The following is a 23,017-nucleotide window of genomic DNA, read 5'->3' as shown; positions in this document are numbered from 1 at the left end:
AAACCCAGTCGCTACTTGTGTGCGGGTTCGCTCACCCGAGCCAGGAGTAGAATTTTCATGCCATCTTACAGTAAATCACAAATCAGGTAAGCGATGCATGAATGACATTTCTCTGAGCAATATGACCGCCAGGTCAATCTCTTTGAAAATACCCCGTTGGCACCCGCGTAGGTGGCAAAATGACTGTTAGCTCCCAGTCCTTTACCATCTTTGTACTATGAATCCTGGTGTAGGTCTGAATTATCATGCTCGGTGACATTGCCCGGTATGGAGTTAGTGTAGGGCCTATTGATGAGTCCTCAAACGGCATATTTGCGAGGCTACTTGGACAGCCCGCGAGCTCAGTCATATTCTGTAGAACGAATGGACTTGATGCCACCATCACTAACTTCAATCACTACCTTTTAGTATCCTTTACCAATGCTTACCTCGAGCGATGCGAGAAACCGTGTCCCCATAGTGACTGCGTCTGCGCCCAAACAGAAACCATCCCGCAGCAACAATCTTGAAGCCAGTGTGTCAGTAAAGCTATCCACTGTGTCCATAAAATGCTGTTGACCCCTTAAGGGACCAGGTTGGGGATCGTGGCGCAGCGAAGAAGCCTGTGGCCTCGTCCATTACTGCCCTGCAATAGTAAGGCATCTGGCCGGAGTGAGAGATGCACTTAATTCTTCCACAATCACACTGGATCCCGCAGACCACATTCAAGAAAAGGTCGTCGCAACTATTATTCACTATTGTTGGTATGAAACTCTGCATCCCAGGTTCCAACAACTTGGGGCAACCAAAATGGTGCCCGAGTTTCCGAAGTGAGCTGTAGAATCTGAACTGGTTCCTTAGAACCTTGGGTCTTCCCTTATGCTACAGTGACAATAGTACGAGGGGACTGTCCCCGCAGATACTGCAATTTCTGCCAGGAAGCAGTTGACTTCCTGCTTATGAAGCCTCTAAGAATTGAAAGTAAGTAGTACAGAGGTACACTACATGTCCAATAGTCTCAGGGCACCCGCCTCCCGCCTCGAGATGTGAATCTATTCAAAGCTTAATATCTCTATTTATATTTTCTATGTACAAAACGTCTTTGCTTTTGCTCTTTCCTACCATTAGCACTTTGTATAATAATCTTTAGTTGTACAAACTGTGTTGATACATCTTGGTATTGAGACATATGATTACCTGATGCTATTAATAGTACACAGTTCCAACACTTATAGAAAGTCTTATTGAATACTTTTAATTTCTTCTATATATCTGTCGACCTAGAGCTTAAAATACTGCAAGTATATAATTCCCCTCAAAAGAATTCAGTAATACTCATTTAGTTTGAGATTCAGTAAATGAAGTGGATGATCTATCATCAAGATTCAAATCACATCTTGATCCTTTCTCCTTGATAAATGGATGTTTCACCTTGTTAGAATAATATATCAGATCTGTATAAAGATTGAAAATTTCTTTGGAGATGCAGATATATGAAGAGTGTTTATTGTTATTCCGGGATGTATCTGGATTATATATATGATAACCAATTCTGATAAACTAGATTAACCTTTTGTGCAAGATTCTCAGGTAATATACTGGAATAGTTCCTATACTTATTATAGCTGCTCTAATTCCTCGAGATTTCGTCTATTCCATACATCAAGATTTTTCTAATATATATATATAAACCTACAGCATATTATTGTGATTATGTAGTCAGAAATGTAGTATTAGCTAGGGTAATGTAGTTCCTACTCGAACATAAGATAGCCCTTCTAATATAATAGTATATATCATATTATGAGTATTGATAACTATCTATAATTTCTATAATAATAAAATGACTGCATTCAGGACCTGTTCCGTTTACTTAGCTCTGATCCCATTCATTCCCTTGTTCTTGGCAATAGGTGATTTGGGTTTCGATTGGAAGCGTATAGTGTACTGCAAATTTATGCACCCAATGGAAGAATTGTTCGGTTTAGAGGAAATTTCCGCGGATGCTAGGAAAGGTTAAAAGCGCTTTCAGGCCATTGCTCCACGCCCCCAACAAAAGCTGCATGGGTATTTTCAAGGCCAGCTGAGAGCACCAATGTAGATGCCGGGTTAAGGTGGACCAGAGAGGCCAATATCTACTTGCTTGCCCACCTTCAGACTGCCAACCTTTTCTGCGACCCCCAGCGTTGTAGGTGGCCCGAGAGTGTGCATATAAAGCACTTCAGGAGTCGCCAATATAGAAGGACCCTTATAACTTCCTCGGATAGAATAAAGGCCCATTCTCATATTTTCGAACGGATCGCAACGATCGCTGCTCGCTTCTCCAACAACGCCTAATCCAATATTGAGGCCGTTTCTGAGATATCAGAGTCATCTGCAATACCTGAGCCAAGACGTCCATTAGACATAAGAGTTATAACTTATACGCACACCAAGCCTGAGCAGCTTCCTTCAAAATAGATGGAGTTAGATGCAAAAAATGTCCTAAAATAAGTCGTTCGTCAAGGAGACTAGCATCCTTGCGCCATTGCAACCGGAACTGCTCCACCGCTATATCCTAGGGTCGAGGACTTTCAAGGTAATGCAGATATCCATGCAATTTGAGCCTGCGCATAGTTTCGGCTTCAATGTGAGTGCTGGAGTCCTCACGGTACATGATTCCGTGATCTGCAATTATTGTGCCCAGATGTTTTGCGGCATTTCCAAATGCCGATGATCACTTGAGGAACTTCTGGGTCTGCGCAAGGGCTTGATCTTGAGACCACAGAGGAGTTGACGCTTCTGCGTTCAACCCGTGGACGAAGCGAATGCCGGAATCAAGAGATGCGGTGAATTGAGCCCGGTCTGCTAAGCCGTCCCGGGACATCGGTAAGTCAGTGAAGTTGAATGCAGTCGTGATTCTGTTTCGTAGGTGACAGGTGGCCCCTTAGCTTGTGAGATTGTAGATGCCATTAGTAGCCAAGTTCATCGCTGGTCGGTAAATGAGCTCCGACCACCCGTTTACGGTTTTATCCGAGGCTTGACGCTTGACCGGGAAAGCCGTTTTCCAGAAATGGCTATGCGACGAAACGAATCCTGACACTGGCGATTATTTAGTCGCATCGATGATCTTTTCGACATTTACAACATCTTCATCTTTGGTATAGGTACTTCGGGAATTATGTTCGATGGTGAGGCGTCTTTCCTGATCTGCACCAGCCTCATAGCACAACAAAAGTCACATTTTTTCCTTCCACGGGCCTTGTCGACTCTAGGTAGGCAGGACCTACATCAATGCCTGTACTGGCTGCCGAACGAATAATCTTCAAGATTTGATCCTATTTAGTAGGAGTAGTAGTAGTAATGGATTCATATACCTGGTCTAGCCGGCCTTACTAGTGGCCTTGCTGTGCAGGTTATTCCCTTTACTCCCAAAAGGGCTATTTATGTACACGAAAAGCGTAGATATAATACAAAACATAGTGTTGACCCTGTGCCACTCGTCCCGGGTCCTGATGCCATTGCCAAGACTTCAGGTGCTCGAAAAGCTTACCGTAAAACGTATCACACCTGGCCTCTGCGGATTGCCGCGGATCTTCCTCGTGGCTGTATATAACATGGTCGGCATCGCGGGGTGATACCCGCTTGCAGCCTGCGTGATCTGTATACCCAGCGTCTTCCCCCAATCTGATACGGTTTCATGGTGCGGATATTGCGGAACATGCGGGCTCTCCTTGTAGCCTTTCCGGCACACCCGATGTTGCCGGTTGTCTTCGCGGAGCCAGTGATGATAAGGTTGTCGTCAACTCCATACAAGGTCATATAAATTTGCTGCTCATCCACCCAATTTTGGGATCTGTTAACCAGCACTCCGTTCGTATTCTTCTTATACTTGAACGGTACATCTGCAATTCATTCATTGAATCATTTACCTTTTGATTTATTAATAGTACTGAGAGAAAAGAACAATTCCAACATGCCGCTTGTTAGAATTGATGTGATTCGAGACGGGTGGTCACCCAACGAACTCAAAAACCTGGCGGACGTCGTACAGCAGGTGATGCAGACTCATTTTAATGCCCCTGCGCGGGACAGATACCAGGTAGGATTGGAAGTTATTTCTCCCTACATACTTCCTACAATGTGAAGTTCTTTGAAGTCCTTGCTCCTTACAAGATGTGTTATTTAGGTCATTACCCAACACGAAGATTATGAGCTCATTTGTGAAGACACTAACCTGGGCTTCACTCGAACCAAAAAACTTGTGATCATTCAGATCCTGCAACAAGGCCGTAGCGCGGAACAAAAGCAGCAGGCTTTCAAAGCGTTGTCTGAGAATTTGCAGGAGAAGTGTTCGGTGTCTGGTAATGATTTGATCATTAGTTGTGCTCAGAACACTCGGGAGGATTGGAGTTTTGGAATGGGTATCGCACAGTTCATGACTGGACAACTATGAGGGGTTTGACGTGACCTGAACATCATGTTTTTTTTTTCCTACCGCATTTACATTATTTAATTCACGCACACGGATAGAGACAGAAATTGTCGGAAATGAAATCAAACTTTACGTGTCGGACTTCCTGCACCGTGGTTTGTTTTGACGGGATCAGGGAAATTTTTTTGACTTATGTTTTTATGTACAAAATGTGACAAGGATACATGCTGTGCCAGTGCAAAGACCAAAAGTATCTCGGAATCCATGTTTCAAAGCTTTCGTTAGGGGAGCCAAGATACTCGCTCCTCCGTCATACTTCATAGTGACACTTCTTGAGCCAGTCATCCTAGATAGTACAATACCGAAAACAGAACCATTCAAGATGAATGTAAATTGGGATCTTACCCAAATAAATCCTCCGCGGTAGTGACTCCCTCTAAAGTCGGCATTGCACCCACAAGGTCCATCAACCACGAGACCTGTTCGTTATTTGGCCATGAGTCCTGAATCTGGATTCGATCTACATCCAGCCCCCTTGGCTGATTTGAATTCAAAGCTTCACTGAGTATTATCACATCACTTGTTCGCCGCTGCTGATATAACAGAACCAGTCTCTCAGCAGCGTACACGGCCTCTCTCATGGTAGCCGTGTTGTATGTGGAGGCAACTTGCCAGAGAGTCTCCATAGCCTCGGGAACTAGCTGGAAAGATGCGCTGGTGTCCAAAACAAGAAGGGCATAGAGAGTATGGAAAGGGACGTTTGCAATGTGGTGCCATGGACAACAAGAATTTGAAAGCGCCCGTGCGGCCTCTAGCCCGGACTGAAGTAAAGTAAGGGTGCGGTCAATGACCAGCTGGTCAAAGTTGGAGTGCCATAGGTGAAGGCGTCGAAACATGCAGAGCACTAAATTGCACTGAGCCAATATCTCTGGCCCTTCTTTGTAAACCTTCTGCAATATCAACAAAAACGAGGACTTCAGCTTTTCCCCATCATTTGCATTTCCAGGGTCCAAGCTAGCGGAGATCGGCAAAAGATTGAGGATTCCATTGGAATTCCCCTCAAACTGTTCCGAAAGAGATACTGACCACTCATCTGCAAAAGACACTCTTGAGAGACCGAGATCGAAGGAGACCCATAAGTTCAGATGCTGTGCAACCCCAACAAGACGTTCTCTCGGGGCGATTTCTGATTCAAGGGCCCGGGCCTCACACTGAGTGGAGGACCACCGATGAATTCCAGAAGCTTCCAGCATATGCATCATGTTTGAGCTCGCCAACCATGTAGGATATGGCTTGGATGTCATTCGCATGTACAAAAGGTGTAGAATCCAACCAGTGAGAATCTCGACAGAAGGCGAGCAGGCATCGTTACCCTCGAGCATCGATCGTGCATATTGCACTAATTGAGTTTCAGTCAACGTCACATCATGTTGCGAGAACAACGAGCCGAGCGCTGCAACTCCGGCAAATGTACTATCATAGGGGTCGCAAGCGAGTGGTAAATTTGATCGCAATTCTAGTCGTCGAAAGAACCTTTTAGGATCGAGTAATCCGTAGCAAGGATTGACTTTATCAAAGTAGACGCCGGCGAGACATTTGATAGCTTCAGACGATGTGATTTCGAAAAGAGAGAAAGGCGCAACACTATCTACGCTTGATGGCAATTGTCGGTGCCCTGTGTTCCATCCGAAGAGGTTCATCTTGGTTGTAGATGTTGGATCAATATTATCCCCCATATTCCGAATGAACGCAGCTCCTGAATTTGCTTCGACTCGGTCGATAACTTTCTTCTTGCTGGATACCTTGTCCGCTTCTTGCGTGGACTCTTGCGAACCGGGAGAAGAGCTCGGTAACGATGCCGAATTATTGGTTTCCGAGACAGTATAGCGACTCGTGCCTCGTTTGTGGTTATCATAGAAGCAGTCGTAACCCCATTCGCAGCAGGTGATACAGGGACTACGTCCATCGCATCTTCGCTTTCGTTGACGACACGGACCGCAGGCGTTTTGAGAGCGCTTTCGCTTCGATCTGATATCTTGGGTATCCATTGTAAACAAGGCTGATCCGGTGAGGCATGTGACCAATTTTTGGAATGTATTAAGCGATGCGAGGGTGGAAAGTCTTTGATATACTGTGACGAAGATATACTGTGACGAAAACCTGGGGTTCTTGCGGGGCTGGGCAACACTGCCATGCCCGGGCCGCAATACCCGATTAACCGTCAATTTCTCGAGAAACCTTGATCTTGAGTATTAAACAAGGCAGGACCTGCCTTTTGACTGGACTTGAGGGTATTGCATACTACCATTCTGGTATAGGATAATTACCACAGTGGCAAATCAGTGGACCGTTGCATCATAGAACCGCCGCTGTTCTTCTGGGTCTTCCTAGTACAGTCGCTGCTATAGGCTGTATGTCGCATGTTTTTACTTGTCTATGTACTGTCTATCTCTACGTGTCGCCACCAAAGATTGAGCTTTGATTCAAGGTTCCAAGGTCTAAAATGCGACTTCTACAGGTATAGAAGACCCGCGCATGGTGCTGATGTTCGTGCGCAATCAAGAACGATCACGGTCGTAATGTTCTAAGTGATCAGAACTGATTGATGGAGAAGGGGTCCATTGCATCATGGGTTGGGCATTGTACTGATGCACATTCAAGGATACCTCATAGATTTTATCGAGAAGAAGAAAGGAATGGGAACCAAAGCTGCCGCTAAACAACCGAGCAGAGTGCTTTGCCCATGGTACTCCCATAGTCGAGAACATTTGCCGAGTAAAGAGGGGAAAGCTGGGTGCAAAAGCAGATCGAAGGATAATGCTGGCTGCTACAGCAGATGCGGCGCTATATATCGTGTGAGATGCTTGTCGAGCATGAAAATGAAGGCGGTGCTAAAACCGATAAATAGGCATCTACGAAAGAACTAAGGCACGGGAGGAAGATCGCAAAGTACGCCGAAGCCAATAAAGGTACTCGAGACAGCCAGCGCAGCCCAGTGGATTTGAGAGGTGAAACCAGTCCAACCAAACCTAAGATTCCATTAGGTACATTTTCGACATCATGGAATCAACCTTACCAACAAGTTCCAGTAGTGAATATTGGAGCTCCAATCATTGTTGGAGGCAGACGCCATTCGGGGGACGGGATTATTGTTGCTGTGCACTAGCTTTTTGGTATACTTCTACCGCTGTGAGAGGATAAAGGCAAGTCCCAAGAGGATACCAACAATCAGGCTGATAAAGGTCAAGCCCGCAACACCTGGTTGCATACCATATATGTGCTCAAAATCGTAGGGATATGTCTCTAGGAGGGCATACATCAAGCCGTAGATGAATGACATGTAGAGCGATATCAGAAGAAGGACAGGCTCTGTTATAAGAAGTCTTAGCGGCCGGGTTAAGTACTTTTCGATTAGATTGCCAATATCAAGCTCAACCTCTTGCTTCGCATGAACGCCCAAGTTTCCAGGTTTTTTCGAAGCAAAGCAGCCTTGGTAGCGAGAATGGAGGGGGCGCATGACTCTTTTAAAAAGAATAGCGAGAGCAAGCTGGTAGCAAATGAAAGAAAAGCTGGGATATACAGTGTCCATCTCCAACCAAGATAATTCGACGCTGTAAACCCGCCAGTGATAGGTGCAACGAACGGTCCCCCGAATACTGTCAGAGCATATACAGCAATCGTGACACCTCGATAGGTATTGTTATAAAGTTCGGCAAGTAAACCAGGCAAAACGCTCAGTTAGCTAGCGCCACATACTCCAGCGAAGAATCGACATATAATGAGTGTCTGAATATCCTTTGCAACCGCACAACCAATGGTGAAGATGCCTTCCCCAAATATGGCAATTAATAATGGTAATCTCCTGCCTAGGAGTTCGGACATCGGCGCCCAGATCATCGGCCACGTTGCAAAGCCCAGAAGGAAGAGTACCGTACAGGGAGTAATCACGTCCGTCCCAACCCCAAATATACGGCTAGCCTTGTCAATTCCCGGGGAGAACATGGCGCTGTTCAGGGACGCAATGGATGTACCAGAACATGCCAATATGGAGGACATAAGTATAGCATACTATATCGGTGTTAGCGCACCAAGAACTCAAAATATTACTGATAATCGTGAAGGTGAATGATTGTGTAGGTAGGGTAAGTAACAAGAAGGGGCAGACGGGGACAGGATCAGACCAGAAGGGCCAGACAAAAAGAAAGTGATACTTATTTCGTGGTTGATAGCCAATTTCGAGGAATTAGGGGATTATTAGGTCCGTCAAAGTAAACGAGATAAAGCTCTTTATTAGGGGCCGGTGGAAATGCTCTTCCTTCCCCAATTGACCAATGGCCACTTTTTTTATCACCATGTTCTCGAACACCGGCGAACAACATCGTAGCCATTTTGCATGCTGCGGGAATGCGCTCGGAATATCGATAGTCTTCCAACGTCGTGACAGAAAATTAAAATCGTTTTTGGAGAGAGCTATACTATATGTCGAACTCGGATAAGATGGATCTCTGTTGTCCGGGCCTTGTCGCCCACTGATAGCCTACACCGGAAATTAGATAAGGTTTTCGAACGGGACCCGAACGGAGTGCTGCAGATACCACAACAGCTTCAGTGTGTTTGAATAACACCGATAATTCCAGCTTCGTGTTCTAGCTAAGGAACGAAATATCGAAGAGAGATGGGCCTTGGATAAGCTTTGAAGATGGCGGCTTCTGGCACATGAATGTTCGTCAGTTCCCGCCTACCCCCCACTGATTCGATATACTGGGACATTTCGACTATCCCGTTGCCGTACAGAACGGGCCAAGTCTACAACTCAACATGCTAGCTCGCCCTCCGAAATATTCCCAATGTGAAGGTATCATACCGGCAATTAACAATGTTTATTGTTCAGGAATCTATTCGCAACACATTCACGATACTGGTTGGTAGAACTTTGGGCAATTGGGGCTGGCAAGCTTTGTGCTTGCCACAAGTCGGTTGTCCATGAGCCTCAATGGGCTCGCTCCCCAACGATGGAACGTTATCTCCGCAAGCGATGAAACCCAACCCAATACATGAAGTAGCCAATAAAGCCGTCGTAAGGGCGGTCCCTCGAATATCACGCGGGGACCTTAAATAACGAGGACCGTCGTCTTAGGTCATTGACGGAAGGGGTGGATTGATTGTTTAGCTGTCATATCTATTGAAAAGTGAAATTTGGATAAGGCTACGCGTTGGAGCTGAAGCTGGGCGATTGGAGTGAACGCATGTTTCTAAAGATGGAGGTCTTAAATATACGATTAAGAAATGAGCCTAATGATTTCTGGACGGCAGGCCTGATCACTGTGTGTCACATCTAGCGTTATAATATTAGCGTACCACCAAAATGGTGACATTACGGCACTGAAATCTATCTAGAAAGAGAGGAAGGTTTGATCTGCTCTCCGATTTGCCAAGGAAAAGGTTACTTGGCCACGGTCACAGATGCCCGCAATAGCCGTTATAACCGCAATTATCAAAAATACCGGGCGTTGATGTCACCAACACGGAATCAGCATATGAACGGATCTGGGGCCCAATGGGCTGGAACTATATAAATCAATACAAGCGTAGTGTAGTTCGGTCAGTTCGTTTTCATGATTCTGGCATGATTGTCCTACTTTTATACACACACAATACGCACATACCCTGAATCACGGCAATGGTCCAAGCAAGTTCGTCTACCCAATTCACCAGGTGGGACCTAGATCATAAGCTGAAATAACGCAATAGTTGCAACGGTACGAGGTGATTCAACAGTGTGTGGTACTGTTACATTCGAACAATATGATGAGATAGCGCCAACAACAATCTCGTGGAGTCTCCGTGGAAACGATCCCAACAGCGAACGGGGTTTCCACATCCACGAGTTCGGTGATAATACCAACGGCTGTACTTCAGCAGGCCCTCACTGTACGCTCCCTGTTACCTTTGAATTCGTTTAATGCATTTTGCGGCTGTTCCTCACGATAGGTTGCAGTTAATCCATTCGGAAAGACGCATGGTGCCCCGGATGACCTTGAACGGCACGTGGGTGACTTGGGGAATTTTCGAACTGATGGAAATGGAAACGCAGAAGGGACTATGCAGGACGGACTGATTAAATTAATTGGACCAGAAAGTATTATAGGCGTAAGCTTGTCACAAAGTCCCTTGACTGTACAGACCCGTACTTACATCCTTTCAGCGGACTATTGTCATTCACGCTGGCTGTGACGACCTTGGCCGTGGTGGAAATGTCGAATCCAAAAAGACAGGAAATGCGGGTGCGCGGCCTGCCTGTGGTAAGTCTTGACGGCGACCATACTGGGGAAGCGCTATCTGACCAACCATATACGAATATAGGGGTAATTGGACTTGCAGCAGGGCAGTCTACTACGCCAGCCTTCATTGCAACTCATCATTCCTTTGCTCGCCAGCGTGGTGTTCTCTGACTGTTTGATTCCTATGTCATTTCGTATCTATATCTGATATTGATATGAGGTACTATCAAGTAGCCATGTCAGCAAGATTACAGCCACACCAGACAAGTATGTCAGTCTAGACTCTGGCTCAACCTAAGGGGCGGATATGCCTCGGCTAATTGTTTATATGATATTGCAAAATGATTGGTTTATTTAGTGCTCTGATGTCAACTTTTGTGGCATATGAGACGTTAATAAGAAAGGACATCGCAAAGTTCTAAGGCAGATAGGCCGATCATAACTACAAAGGCCAGATAGTAACGTTTTGGTTAATGCCATTTTTCACTATCCTCGAAGCTTGGCACCTGCAGTTACTGACCACTACACTCCTAACCTAAGAACTCTAGTTGATAAAACCCTTAGCGCCACCGCCAGTGTTGCGGGCCGGGGCGACCATTCCGTAATTGCCGCACTTGCCGTAGCCTTGAGTCTCTGGTTTAGACAAGCAAAGAATACCACGTTTTGTTGTGAGCTCTTGATATGGTGGCCAATGAAATTGTCGCATAAAGAAAGCTGTATTTAAAGACCCGGGCCCGCAAAGCCCGGTTTCCAAACTTAGAAACCCTCTTCACCTACTCGAAGTCTTATTTATTTGCTGCTTACCTCTTCAAGCACGTTTCCACGTCGTGGGTTTACCGGATTTCCTAGTGAATATACAATTCAAAACATCATGTTTTGCAATAGTCACTCCCAAAATCCCCTAGAGGGACTCGAAAGGGCATTTTGATACGTCCTTGGAGGATGCGACTTGGCCTGGTGTGGTAGTTGCAGCAACAAACAAAAGTGGAAGTTTCCACTACGCCGAAGCTTTCGGAAAAGAGGATTGTACGCCTGAAGGAAGGCCACTCGCCATGAGCTCCATCATGGCACTTGCATCCATGAGCAAGCTCCTGACCATTATTGCTGCTCTTCAGCTAGTTGAGAAACGACTTGTGGATCTCGAGACGGACGTGTCATCCTTGACACCAACATTAGCCTCTCAAGGCATATTGCAGGGCTTGGATGCGGCAGGCCGACCACGTACTCAACCGTGAAAAACCAAATCAACCTCCGAAACCTTCTCACACACGGTAGTGGAGCAGGCTACGATATGAGCAACCCTGACCTTGCCCGCTTTACGGCTTATAGGGGACGAAACATCAATTCTGGAAGTACAATTGGTGAGCGATTTGGCTACCCGCTGACCTTCGAGCCGGACACCGCATGGAAATATGGTACAGGGATTGACTGGGTTGGACAACTCGTTGAGCTTTTAACAGGGCAAACTCTATAGAAGTTTACATTCAAAGGCATATTTGAGAGCCTCTTGGTATCGAACGGATGAGTTTCTGGCCCGCAAATGTTAGCGGAGGAAAGAGAAAGGTTGGAATCTCAGTTCGAGATGAGGCTTCGGGACGGTTCACGGCACTGAGCAGTCCTTTCTGACTGAAGGGGTTGCGTAATGCTTTTGGCGGACAAGGCATATACGCCTCAATGGACGAGTTCCTCAAAGTCATTCATTCTATCCTGTCTGACGATGGGAAACTTCTCATGAGCGATTCGATTACCATGATGTTTCAGTCCCACCTCTTGCCAGCTAGTCTGGAATTCTTCCAAAAGCATGTCAAGGAGTCCGACCCTGAGTCCTCGTTCATTGGTATATTTGACAACAATCCGGTTGTATGACTGGGGATTACGTGGCATGCTAGTCATGAAAGATGAACCATCAGCACGACAAAGAAACACGCTTTTTTGGAGTGGAAAACCTGATTTGTCCTGGGTAAGTACTGAATCCTTCCCCGGCGTCTATGGAGATAGTAAGGGTTTGGATAGTTTATTGATAGAGTCGGATCTTTGTGACGTGTTGGGGACCCAATTTCTCCCGCCTGAGATAGGAATGTGACAAGGATGATTGAGATCTTCCAGAATAAGACTTACCAAGGCAAGCGCAACTTATAGTCCTTTCGCGAAAGACTGTGGAAGATTAATAAGAATGGCACATAATCTAGTGGCAGGTAAACCGTTTGTTTCTTCTGCTATCAAGCCAAGACTTTTCGGATTTGCCCTTGATATAATACAGACGATGCTTCGCACTAGCATGGTGACCACTATTTCTATTCCAGCGGACATATAGAATGGAAGAAAATTTCACGTCATGAAAGACCCATCCAAGTCAACTGTCTTAACCCAGAATCAGTTGGGCTTCAAGGCATCCACAATACATTTCATAAGTCTACTTATAATTCAGCAAGCAGCGAGGAGCGCGCATGTATGTGATGCTGGACTACAGAGTGAAGGTTCAGTCCCGAGGACGTCGCTACATAGTTGTAGAGTTAACACCGGAACATATAAAAATCATGGTAACTCGCGTACCAGTGCTTTGAATGTTCGATGGCATGTTTAGCTATCCTACTACCGGCCCCGGCCAACTCCAGAACCTGTGGCATACAAGCTTTACGCCCCTCGGTGGGTAAGAAACGGAAGGGCCTGACGTCTATGGGAAAACGGTTGATTAGCCCAAATCCGAGCGAGACATTGCGATAGGTCGAAATTTACATTGTTATATTGAACCGTGTTTTAATTACCTTTCCATTGGGCAGAAAATATCTTGAGGGACCGTGTCATCCTGCGGTTGCGCAGCTATTGTGGGGAGAGGAGCATATCTGGCCCACCGTTTCCAGCAGCCCTATAGTTCAATAATTTCTTCTCGGTACTTAGTTAAATGGACCTCTCAGTTCTCGTCCTTACGTCGATCTCATCCTGTTCGTACCCCGTATTATGCAATTATATTCTCTGAGTCTGACGTGATCAAAACCGCACTCCTCACCCATGTGATCAAATGAAGGATAACTGTAAATCAAATTACCGAGGAAATTTATCAGTATATACGATAGTACAAAGACATGTTTTAAAGAGCGCTCACATGCAGGTTCATACAATGTCTTAGGTTGGGATATAGGATATCGGGTTGATCTACGTATCCCACTATGGCACAAGCGCCTGAATATAGATCACCGAGCACGAAATATCTTATTGCTCCATATTAGGTATTCTATGTTTATTGTGTATATGTAGTATTCCAATCAGCAATTTGATGAGTTGGCAGCAGACTATGGTAGTTAACTGGCTAGCCCTAGCTAAGGTCCGCTCTCATCCCCATTTAACCTTTTACCGTACACTACTCTTAAGTGACGCCATTATTCACACGTTCGACTTAAGTATTATAAATGCTTTCTTCTCTTGATTTTGGGATCCGCTTCCCCGTATTCTGGGTGGAGTTATATCCCCGCCCCCTTTTACTATCTCTCCACGCGGCAAACCCCGGATTGTTCATCTCCACCCGTAGCGGACCCCGTATTTGGATTGTTCCGCAATACCCGTGGGTGCCCAGTGAAAGGCAATACACCAAGAAGTGGCGTCATCACGAAAGCCATCGGGGTTGTGTTGGCGTTTCAGAGGGCTTCTGACTCGAGGATCTCATGCCTTACCCCGCTCTTATGAGACTGCTTTAGGGAACCTTTGAAGCAATCAAAGCTTCCCCTCTTCCCACCCAAGAAGAGTGAGATGAACCGTGAGGGGTATAGTGGGGTCATAGGCATAATGTTGGCATACAGCGACTGTAGTTGGAGAAAGAAGGAACAATCAAGTTACGATTGCTATATTATGGAATCCCTTGAACTGTAATTGTTTCTCCGCGATCTAGGTTCAGCGCGTCTAAACTCAATAGTAGATTTCAACGTCTTTTCGAAAGCGTTTACGGATGCCCTTCAAGACCTTGCAGCATGGTCAAGAGAACCAAAAAAACTCGCTTATTTGGCAAGGATATCCGAATATATGGAGATCTGTGTTATCCCAAAGGTTCATATTGTATTACACACCATAAATTCCTTAAAAAGGCATTCATAAGAATCCACCCTAACAATGTCAAATTGTAGTGGATTCAATGCAGAGCTTTTGCGAGGTTCTCTATTAAGTACGCCATCTAGTATCGCCCATATAAGAATGGGCCGTAGAACAGATGTTCCATAAAGAGGAACATGAACCGCGCACCCATAGAGCTGAAGTTCCTGTGTGATTTGCATTATGGCATGGCAACTCTCGTTAACGTCCCGATGGGTTCTTTGCCGGGGAGATTTGACTCTTTGTTTCTGTCTTCTGAGGAGATCTAGTAAGACAGCCAATTGAAACTTCACAGTATGGTATAACAGCTTGAGAGTTGTGCACTGTAAATATAGTTCGTGATCACCTGCCCATGCAGCAGGTGAACTCAGTTGGGCGAAATCAAGCTCGGGGGCGACATTTCTATGCCACCTCTCGAGACCCTTTGCTGTATCATTGAAAGATTCCTGAAAATGAGGCAGACCACTCTGGAGCGATGGCTTCTCAAAGATGCTGGAATTGCTCTCTGAAATGCGGACTGAAATGGGTGGGAGTTGTCCCAGAATCACCGCTAGCTTGGCTCTTTCGATCCACATGATGGCAATTTTGCGCTGCCTGCTTATATAGTTCAAGTCAACCAGAGGGATTTGTGTTCCTGCATCATGGCAGACATCGGGTAGGCAAAAGTCATCAATTGTTATCATTGGCACATCATAATCAGTATTGTCTATTATCCATGGGGTTCCTTGATCAAGGAGCAAAGTACGCTCTCGGATGAAGAGAGTCCACCATAGACGTTTTCGCAAGTGACAAACGGATGGCTTGCTGTGCAAGTTTGCAGGATCACGGTGTAGACCCACTTTGTAAGCAATAGAGACTGCATGCCCGACGAAGTAGGCCTGTCCCTTGGGTTCGTTGACCTTCTGTGGAATTACAGTCATGAGCACCAAGGACTGCAGGATTGTCAATGGTCTCGTCTCCCAGCCAAAGTCATAGAGTGCTCGAACTTTTGCGAATAATTCTTGGGTATCACTAAACTGGCAGCGTGGACCCTCGTATGCAATGAGGAACACCTGACCAACGAGCATGACACATTGGTAAAGTAACAAACTGGTTCTTTCTCCACAGCCTTCTATCGACTTTTTCATTTGAACTTCATCCAACACAGGAATACATGGGTGTGCGTACTTCCAATATGCCGTCCATAGAGCTTGCCTAACGCTATCATTCGGTATTAAGACGGCATGCTTAGAATTCAGGAATTGCAGGACATCCTGCGTGATGTGAGATGGTACAGATTCAATGTAGCTAGGAAGTTGGTTGTATTTGGGGGTCCTAGTATAGACGTTTCAGTGAGCATATAGGGATACGATACCGTAAAGTTGTGAAAGATGCATAACTTACCCTTGACGGCATTTACGTGACACCTCACCGACGGATCCTGGGGACCAGCAACCTGTACATGAGGAGTTGTTTTGGTCCATCTATTTTTGGAAACTATGTAGGCGGGATTCGACCTCGTATCTAGACAACCATGAGACAAAAGGTAACAATGTTCGTGAGTAAGGTCTCGTATAACTGTGGCAGTAATATGTTAGCAAGTTCCGAAACGCTTTACATGCTAAGAATTGACTAGAAATATATATATATCTCTTTTTTTTTTTTTTTTTTGAATACACGAAGAGATTCCAGAGCGCGATGAGTTCTGACGCTACTCGTCTGGGAAGCTAATGGCTCTCTATGGAATTCTGAAATCTAGATTTGCTACGATTTGGCGGGCGGCATGTGCGGGTGCTGCGGGTGCCACCGGTACTGCATATGTTAGACGGCAAACCGGTGGGTGAAGCAACCTTTCAATTATATACCGCGTAGTCACATACACCACTAAGAGCAGAGTAGTATTTCTAGCGTGCCCCGTACGTTCAAATATCTACAGTAAATTTGACAGTGGTTCCCTTGCATCCTTCTAGAACCCGAAAGACCCAAAGTTAATTAACTCACACGTCAGTATTCCCCGATCAGCTTCCCGACTGGATTCATAAAACGTGATTTCATGCAACAAGTATTGTGGCTGAATTTAGCGAATTTACCGGAGTGCATGTTCACTGGCATACCAGCAAAAAGGCTGACCGGAGCAACTGATTTCAGATTTACTATCAATACTTTTTTTTCTTGTTGTTGATCCAAGCCGCTAAGGACGGGTCAAAGTTTTCTTTGGTTCTTAACCCAGTAGAGCTTCTTTTTAATTAAGGACATTGACAAGTCATCTCCAATTTTATCCTAGGTTCTAATATCTATTTCCAGTCAAAGTTTCGTCTAGTAAATAGACACCTGCCCTGCTGAGTATCTATCCTTACATCCCCAAGATAGACGTGACCAAACGTTAACTAACATTCTAATACACATGAGAGAAGGTTGGGAAATCTGGAATCCATTATACCAAGGAACCAACTTGGAATGGCGACATGATTCACGAAGCTACTGGGATGAACGTACAACCAGGGGAAAGCTCACAAAGTCCGGCACAGTGAGAGGGAGGGTGACCTATCCCTCACAATCCACCTTTCTCTGCGCCTTTTGATTTCTTCCTAAAACAACCTCACTCAAATCTCCAACAGGCAACACAAAAGGAAAATCAATCGATTCCAACATTTGGGCCACAAAGATGTACCATATCGGAATACAAAGTATGAAGTTACATGCACCCGCAGCCTAAAACCAAGAAGTTAGAATAAGTTTCTGCAGAAACAGAATGAAACGCACTCGGCAAGTACGAGTTCCGATCACATACCATTTCCACCTTGGCTGCTAACGCCTGTTGTCCGAGGGCTGTGGTAAAATAAACTGCTGCATAGAGGTTATATGCCACCGTCAAGAATAATAGCGCGAGGAATAGGCACACGTTCGTGCGAATGGAACAGATGAGGAATACGAAGGTAACCACACTCAGAGTAACATAATATAGACCTATCATAAAATGTTAGGAAAGGCCCATGGCCTTTTCGGCTTGGTGCATTACCTACCTGCCGTTGCATGGAATCCTGCTGTTTCCATACCCCCAAGGCTGTCACCTGTGGAGGAATATTGGGCACCAACTGCAAAGAACGGCATCAAGGACGCACCATGCGCCAGCCAGAAGGCTCCTGTTACCTATGCATCAATATCTCATGTCTGAGTAACAGATGGGATGTTTTACCATATGTGAAAAATATCGCACAGGAGAAGGTATTTCCAATTATCCACTCTCCAATTGCACCGATTATCTGCGTCATCCCACCAAAAGCGATATATGCCGGACTAGATTCGGACTATCAATTGACACCTGGACATTTCTACCTGGCTTGATCTTACAGAATAGCCCCTCCATCCCCGCCAGCGCCCCTCCAACCCATGTGGAGCATTGCATTAGGTGTTGCGGATACTAAGAACCCCATTAGTGAGATTGGGGTTGGGTTGCCAAACGTCTGCCGCAGCCTTCCCGCAATGGGCATCTTAGGAGTCAGGTAAAGCTTCTCGAACGTATCCCGGGGAATGGGCAACATGATGCTATCAGTAGTGGGCATATGAGAAAGCATCTCCGTGTCCCCTTCTATTTGCGTATTCGTGGGCTTTGCAGACATATTGTCAAGTTGGTATCTTGAATACTTTCAGAGAGAAAAAAGATCTTAGTCCAGATACCTGGTTCCTTTTCTTCTTTATGGGACCGTAGCAACCGATTTCTAGGATAATGCGGGGAAATAACCCCATCCTGCCGTCAATGGACTTATTGGGGCCCCATCATAATTCCCCCAGATTCCGTTTAAGAGTGTGGATCATCTCCGCGGAGGCATCAATCTTTTCTTTTGGCTTTCTATAAGCGCCACGAAAGTTAAGGCTGTGGCATTAAATATTTATACTTTCCGCGCATTCTCGAGAGTTAATCCTTTTCGTGGTACGGTATTTTTGTATGAGGTATCGATGCAATGCTATACTAAAAAGAATTAACTCGATTTGGAATGATAATTGGATTCTTAGCTCCAGTCTCACTGTAGAGATAAATGAGATCCGTATTCATAGTGTCATGTCTAAGGTCTAAAACATGGTTGATATAGTAGACTTGGAGTTGAACGGGCTGTCCAAGTCTTGGTTCCCGCAATACCCGCCCTTCCGGGGCGGTGCATTGGTCCGAAGTTTTTTTTTTTTTTTTTTCTTTTTTTTGTGAATCTCCGGCTGGGCGCTTGCAGCTCGGGTTGCGCAAGAGTAATGGAGCAGTAATAAATAGCGAATAGTCGAAGAAAAGCAGGTAAGTAACACTCAGCAGGCTAACACGATCATCCCGGCCAGAGAATCCGTATGGGAAATGAACGCCTGAACCCTCAATTGGTTACTATATATAGGAATGTGTAACATATGGGACAAGAAAATACCAGATTAACTAAATCAATCTAGCATGAATACGTTGTAGTACATTAGAAAGAAGCAAATGTTGATTCATTCAATTCTCCCGGCAAATTGGATGCTATATCGACCTGAAAGGTATACGTCTCAGGATCGCCGAGGTTTGTTTTTCACGGTCTTGGACACAACGGCTTGAATGAAAGGCTTCATAGATGAGACGGCATAACAACTTGCTTGCCAGTACCAGTGTTCTCTCGGCGCCAAAGACTGGTCACAGTTTTCTGCTGGGTGTAGAAAGCCAGTCCAGGCTTTCCATAGAACGTATTTGCTCCTCCGCCCGCGATGCTCTTCTTATTTCCAGTGAAGGAAAACATGGGAAGTGGGACCGGTATTGGAACATTGACACCAACCTGTCCCGCCTGAATATTCTTTTGGAAATATGCAGCGGACACTCCAGACTTGGTGAAGATACTCACCCCATTGCCATACTCATTTGCGTTGACAAGTTGGATGGCTTCTTCGAGGGTTTTCACAGAGAGGCAAACCAAAACAGGGCCAAATATCTCTTCTCTGTAACATTTCATGTCCGTTGTAACATTAGTTAGAATCGTAGGTGCCACCTGGAGAGAATGAGCAAGGCAAGGATTAGCAAACGCAAGGCAACGTAAACACAAGGGGCAATTTGAAGAAAGTCTTTCACGTACAAAGTTCCCATTGGCATATTTCTCAGATTTGTACCCTCGGCCATCCAAAACAATCGTGGCACCCTCACGTTCACCACTGGTGATGAGAGATTCAATCTTAGCCTTGCTTTCAGGGCTGATCACCGGACCGACGTCGGCATTTTTCTCAAAGCCAGCAGACACAACTAGACCTCGTGCCTTCTCGATCAGAGCAGGGATATAATCGGCGTCGTCGCCGACTGTAACAAGTACACTCAGCGCCATACACCGTTGTCCTGCTGCCCCAAATGCAGCACCGACGATAGCATCTAGAGCGGCGTTCCTATCTGCATCTGGCAGAAGAACAGCATGATTTTTCGCACCGAGATTGGCTTGCACGCGCTTTCCATTGGCTGAGCCTCTAGCGAAAATATACTCCCCAGCGCGATTGCTACCGACGAAACTAATTGCGCGAATGACAGGCTCATCAAGAATGAAGTTCACGGTGTCGACTGACCCATGAATGATGTTCAAAACACCCTTGGGGAAACCTGCCGCCCGAGCAAGTTCGGCGAGAATTAAAGCAGCGCCGGGATCTCTTTCAGATGGTTTTAGAACCATTGTATTTCCGGTCACGACAGCAATCGGAATACACCAGAGGGGAATCATGGCAGGGAAATTGAATGGACAGATAGCAGCGACAACGCCCAGAGGTTCTCGATAGCTTCTGGTCTCCATGTCTCGAGCAACTTCAAGGACCTCTCCTGGAAGCTGAGTGGTAATACCACAGGCTGTTTCAGCCACCTGAAGTCCACGTAGGACATCCCCTCGAGCATCCTTGAAGGTTTTCCCTTGCTCCAAGGTGATTGACGCTGCAATGCGGTCCTGGTTTTCTTTTATGAGATGGGTAAAGCGAAACATTATTTGCTGTCGCGCAATAATACTGGTTGCCCGCCATGCCGGAAACGCATTCTGAGCAGAGGTAACCGCTGCAGCGAGTTCCTCTGGCGTGGACTGAGGGACACGCGTGACAAGATTGTTCGTTGCGGGATCATGGACTGGAAACCACTTGGTAGCCTGGGAAGGCCGGAACTCATTATCGATGAAGTTAGGCGTATCAGCAGGAGACTCGATACGGTGATGGTTCATATGCACCATTAAGCCTGTTGAGGCAGTGGCTGCAGTGTTGGAAGCCATTTCGACTGGGGAATTCTTAACGAGATAGGCAGCGTGTCGAGATTGCACAGCTGATACTCTTGGTTCGCAAGGAGTGATGTGACGAGACTTTGTAAGTAAGGTGGCATATAGGTATTTAAGTGGCTATGTATGTCTTGAGGAAAATAGAACCTGGCAGGATGGGTCCAAACGGGTATTGCGGGCCGCTTCGATAAGCTCCCCTTGGCCCAGCGCCTCTGAAAAATCCATAGCGACGATGGTTCATGGGGGTTTTCTGCGACTCTCGATAATCCCGACCCCCGCACTTTCCTCCGCCGTCCTAACCTCCACAACCCCACAGCCTCGGTCCTTCCTTGTCGGCCTTTCCGGGGGTGGAAACTGGACGGGTATTGCGGAGGGTGGCGAATATCTAACCTTGTTTTCGTGATTCTTGTCACAGCTACTCAACGAATCAAATCTGGGGTTTAAGTTAAACAGTGATCTGTGGAAAAGACTGTTTCGGACGGCCCGCCTATGGATCAAATTCATTAATATAACACATGTATTTTATACTAAGGCACTATGATATATATCTATGAAAATCTTTTAAACTATATCACTAGATTTATTAGATTTTTATTAAGTTTCTATATATCAAAATCCAAGTCTCCTAGGTTTCTAATAGGCAAGATATTTTAAGTTTAGAAATTGAATTTCTATACAGTATTACAAGACAGACTGCCTTACTATATAGGTATTCAACGTGTTCATTCTGTTACTACTTTCTCATCAAAGATTCTCTACTTAAGCTTGCTTTTTCCTTTGCCCTTCCAGCCGGTCCAAAACACTTTCCTGATCTTCAAATTTCCCTCGCATCGTATCCAAAATGTCTCTCCTCGACAGTCTACCAAACAAGATTGCTGCCGACTACCCCTGGGTAACGTCTCCGCTCATAGTGTCGGCGCCCATGGCCAAAGTCGCTATGCCAAAACTTGCCGTGGCTGTTTCCAAGGCAGGCGGTCTAGGGTTTATTGCAGCAGGATATCACAGCGACCACCTTGAGGACCTCCTAGAGGAAGCCGAAGATCTACTTCAAGAAGGCCAAGCAGACACTCCGGTGGAGAGTGAGAACGGAGTCCCAAAGTCCTTGCCTGTTGGTGTGGGGTTTATAACCTGGAGTGCCTCTCTGGAAAAGGCTCTCCCCTCTTTTTCCAGATACTGCCCTGCTGCTGTCTGGCTCTTTGCTCCACCAAAGGGCTTTCAGGACCTTATTCCCTGGACAACCAAGATCAGAGAGGCCACCGCATCGAGGACCAAGATCTGGGTTCAAGTCGGTTCTGTTTCCGATGCTGTAAAGGTTGTCAACACCATCGACCCGGATGTCATTGTGGTGCAGGGACTGGATGCTGGTGGACATTCACTAGCTCGAGGAGCCAGCATTGTTTCCCTTGTGCCAGAAATCACCGACAAGCTTCGACAGCTTCGTCGCTACCCTCAGAAGCGAGCCAATGTCTTGGCTGCTGGGGGAATCAGCGACTGTCGAGGTGTCGTCGCAGCTATGGCTCTGGGTGCTGAAGGGTGTGTGCTTGGAACGCGTTTCCTTGCTAGTCCTGAATCTATGGTCGCTTATGGCTATCAAAAGGCGATTCTGGATGCCTGCGATGGCGGCATATCCACCGTTCGAACAACGATATACGATAAAGTTCGCGACATTCATGGCTGGCCAGAGGGATATGATGGCCGTGGTCTGATAAACTGTACCTACCTTGACCATCTCGGCGGCCTTAGTGAGGTCAAAAACCGCGAGCTCTATCGTGAAGAATTGAATCGTGGTGATATAGGCTACGGTCCTAAGGGGAGACTCACCACGTATGCTGGGACTGGGGTTGGACTCATCAGAGAAATTATGTCCGCAGGGGACATTGTGAGGTCAATGCGTGAAGGTGCGCGAAAAATTCTGAGTGGACAGCGTCAGCCCAAACTTTAGAGAAGGTGTGACTTAAGATCGTATCCGTCTGCCAATCATGCGTATACATTATTTGATAATGATTGAGTAGATATTTTGTGTTTTCTAACCTGGTTAATGACAT

At 46.0% G+C, this 23,017-nt stretch overlaps 8 protein-coding genes across 8 annotated transcripts; 4 read left to right on the top strand and 4 right to left on the bottom strand.

Annotated features, from left to right (window-relative positions):
- Positions 1-3,934: 3,934 nt before the first annotated feature.
- BDQ94DRAFT_172369 (tautomerase family protein) lies at positions 3,935-4,414 on the top strand (the record flags this gene model as incomplete). Its single annotated transcript, XM_026771945.1, has 2 exons — positions 3,935-4,060; positions 4,148-4,414. 2 exons carry the CDS (start codon positions 3,935-3,937, stop codon positions 4,412-4,414), a joined length of 393 nt encoding a protein of 130 aa, XP_026624295.1.
- Positions 4,346-8,781, bottom strand: BDQ94DRAFT_180652 (MFS transporter; the record flags this gene model as incomplete). Its single annotated transcript, XM_026773679.1, has 7 exons — positions 4,346-6,216; positions 7,060-7,237; positions 7,318-7,422; positions 7,579-7,776; positions 7,830-8,079; positions 8,146-8,461; positions 8,668-8,781. 7 exons carry the CDS (start codon positions 8,779-8,781, stop codon positions 4,795-4,797), a joined length of 2,583 nt encoding a protein of 860 aa, XP_026624294.1. The 3' UTR covers positions 4,346-4,794.
- A 1,197-nt stretch (positions 8,782-9,978) lies between these two features.
- On the top strand, positions 9,979-11,166 carry BDQ94DRAFT_147730 (superoxide dismutase). Its single transcript, XM_026767069.1, has 5 exons — positions 9,979-10,086; positions 10,145-10,324; positions 10,392-10,543; positions 10,599-10,695; positions 10,757-11,166. The coding sequence occupies exons 1-5, from the start codon at positions 10,074-10,076 to the stop codon at positions 10,843-10,845; spliced, it is 531 nt and encodes a 176-aa protein (XP_026624293.1). The 5' UTR covers positions 9,979-10,073; the 3' UTR covers positions 10,846-11,166.
- A 572-nt stretch (positions 11,167-11,738) lies between these two features.
- On the top strand, positions 11,739-12,148 carry BDQ94DRAFT_172367 (beta-lactamase/transpeptidase-like protein; the record flags this gene model as incomplete). The annotated part of the gene is made up of 2 exons (XM_026771944.1): positions 11,739-11,895; positions 11,958-12,148. The coding sequence occupies 2 exons, from the start codon at positions 11,739-11,741 to the stop codon at positions 12,146-12,148; spliced, it is 348 nt and encodes a 115-aa protein (XP_026624292.1).
- Positions 12,149-15,705: 3,557 nt separating this feature from the next.
- Positions 15,706-16,318, bottom strand: BDQ94DRAFT_63257 (uncharacterized protein). The gene is made up of 3 exons (XM_026776216.1): positions 16,138-16,318; positions 15,922-16,068; positions 15,706-15,862 (listed from the first exon to the last, which is right to left on the bottom strand). Exons 1-3 carry the CDS (start codon positions 16,215-16,217, stop codon positions 15,766-15,768), a joined length of 324 nt encoding a protein of 107 aa, XP_026624291.1. The 5' UTR covers positions 16,218-16,318; the 3' UTR covers positions 15,706-15,765.
- A 959-nt stretch (positions 16,319-17,277) lies between these two features.
- Positions 17,278-18,388, bottom strand: BDQ94DRAFT_180649 (putative plasma membrane ammonium transporter (Ato3); the record flags this gene model as incomplete). The annotated part of the gene is made up of 5 exons (XM_026773678.1): positions 18,085-18,388; positions 17,930-18,030; positions 17,757-17,876; positions 17,525-17,700; positions 17,278-17,445 (listed from the first exon to the last, which is right to left on the bottom strand). Exons 1-5 carry the CDS (start codon positions 18,351-18,353, stop codon positions 17,278-17,280), a joined length of 834 nt encoding a protein of 277 aa, XP_026624290.1. The 5' UTR covers positions 18,354-18,388.
- A 736-nt stretch (positions 18,389-19,124) lies between these two features.
- BDQ94DRAFT_147721 (CoA-acylating methylmalonate-semialdehyde dehydrogenase) lies at positions 19,125-21,035 on the bottom strand. Its single transcript, XM_026767068.1, has 2 exons — positions 19,815-21,035; positions 19,125-19,730 (listed from the first exon to the last, which is right to left on the bottom strand). Exons 1-2 carry the CDS (start codon positions 20,967-20,969, stop codon positions 19,317-19,319), a joined length of 1,569 nt encoding a protein of 522 aa, XP_026624289.1. The 5' UTR covers positions 20,970-21,035; the 3' UTR covers positions 19,125-19,316.
- Positions 21,036-21,736: 701 nt separating this feature from the next.
- Positions 21,737-23,007, top strand: BDQ94DRAFT_180647 (nitronate monooxygenase). Its single transcript, XM_026773677.1, has one exon. It carries the CDS (start codon positions 21,814-21,816, stop codon positions 22,912-22,914), a length of 1,101 nt encoding a protein of 366 aa, XP_026624288.1. The 5' UTR covers positions 21,737-21,813; the 3' UTR covers positions 22,915-23,007.
- The last annotated feature ends 10 nt before the right edge of the window (positions 23,008-23,017 follow it).

This window comes from Aspergillus welwitschiae, assembly GCF_003344945.1.
Source record: "Aspergillus welwitschiae strain CBS 139.54b unplaced genomic scaffold BDQ94scaffold_25, whole genome shotgun sequence".
Lineage (NCBI taxonomy): Eukaryota > Fungi > Ascomycota > Eurotiomycetes > Eurotiales > Aspergillaceae > Aspergillus > Aspergillus welwitschiae.
The sequence above is the reverse complement of the archived record's forward strand: the minus strand, read 5'-3'. Positions and strand labels throughout refer to the sequence as shown.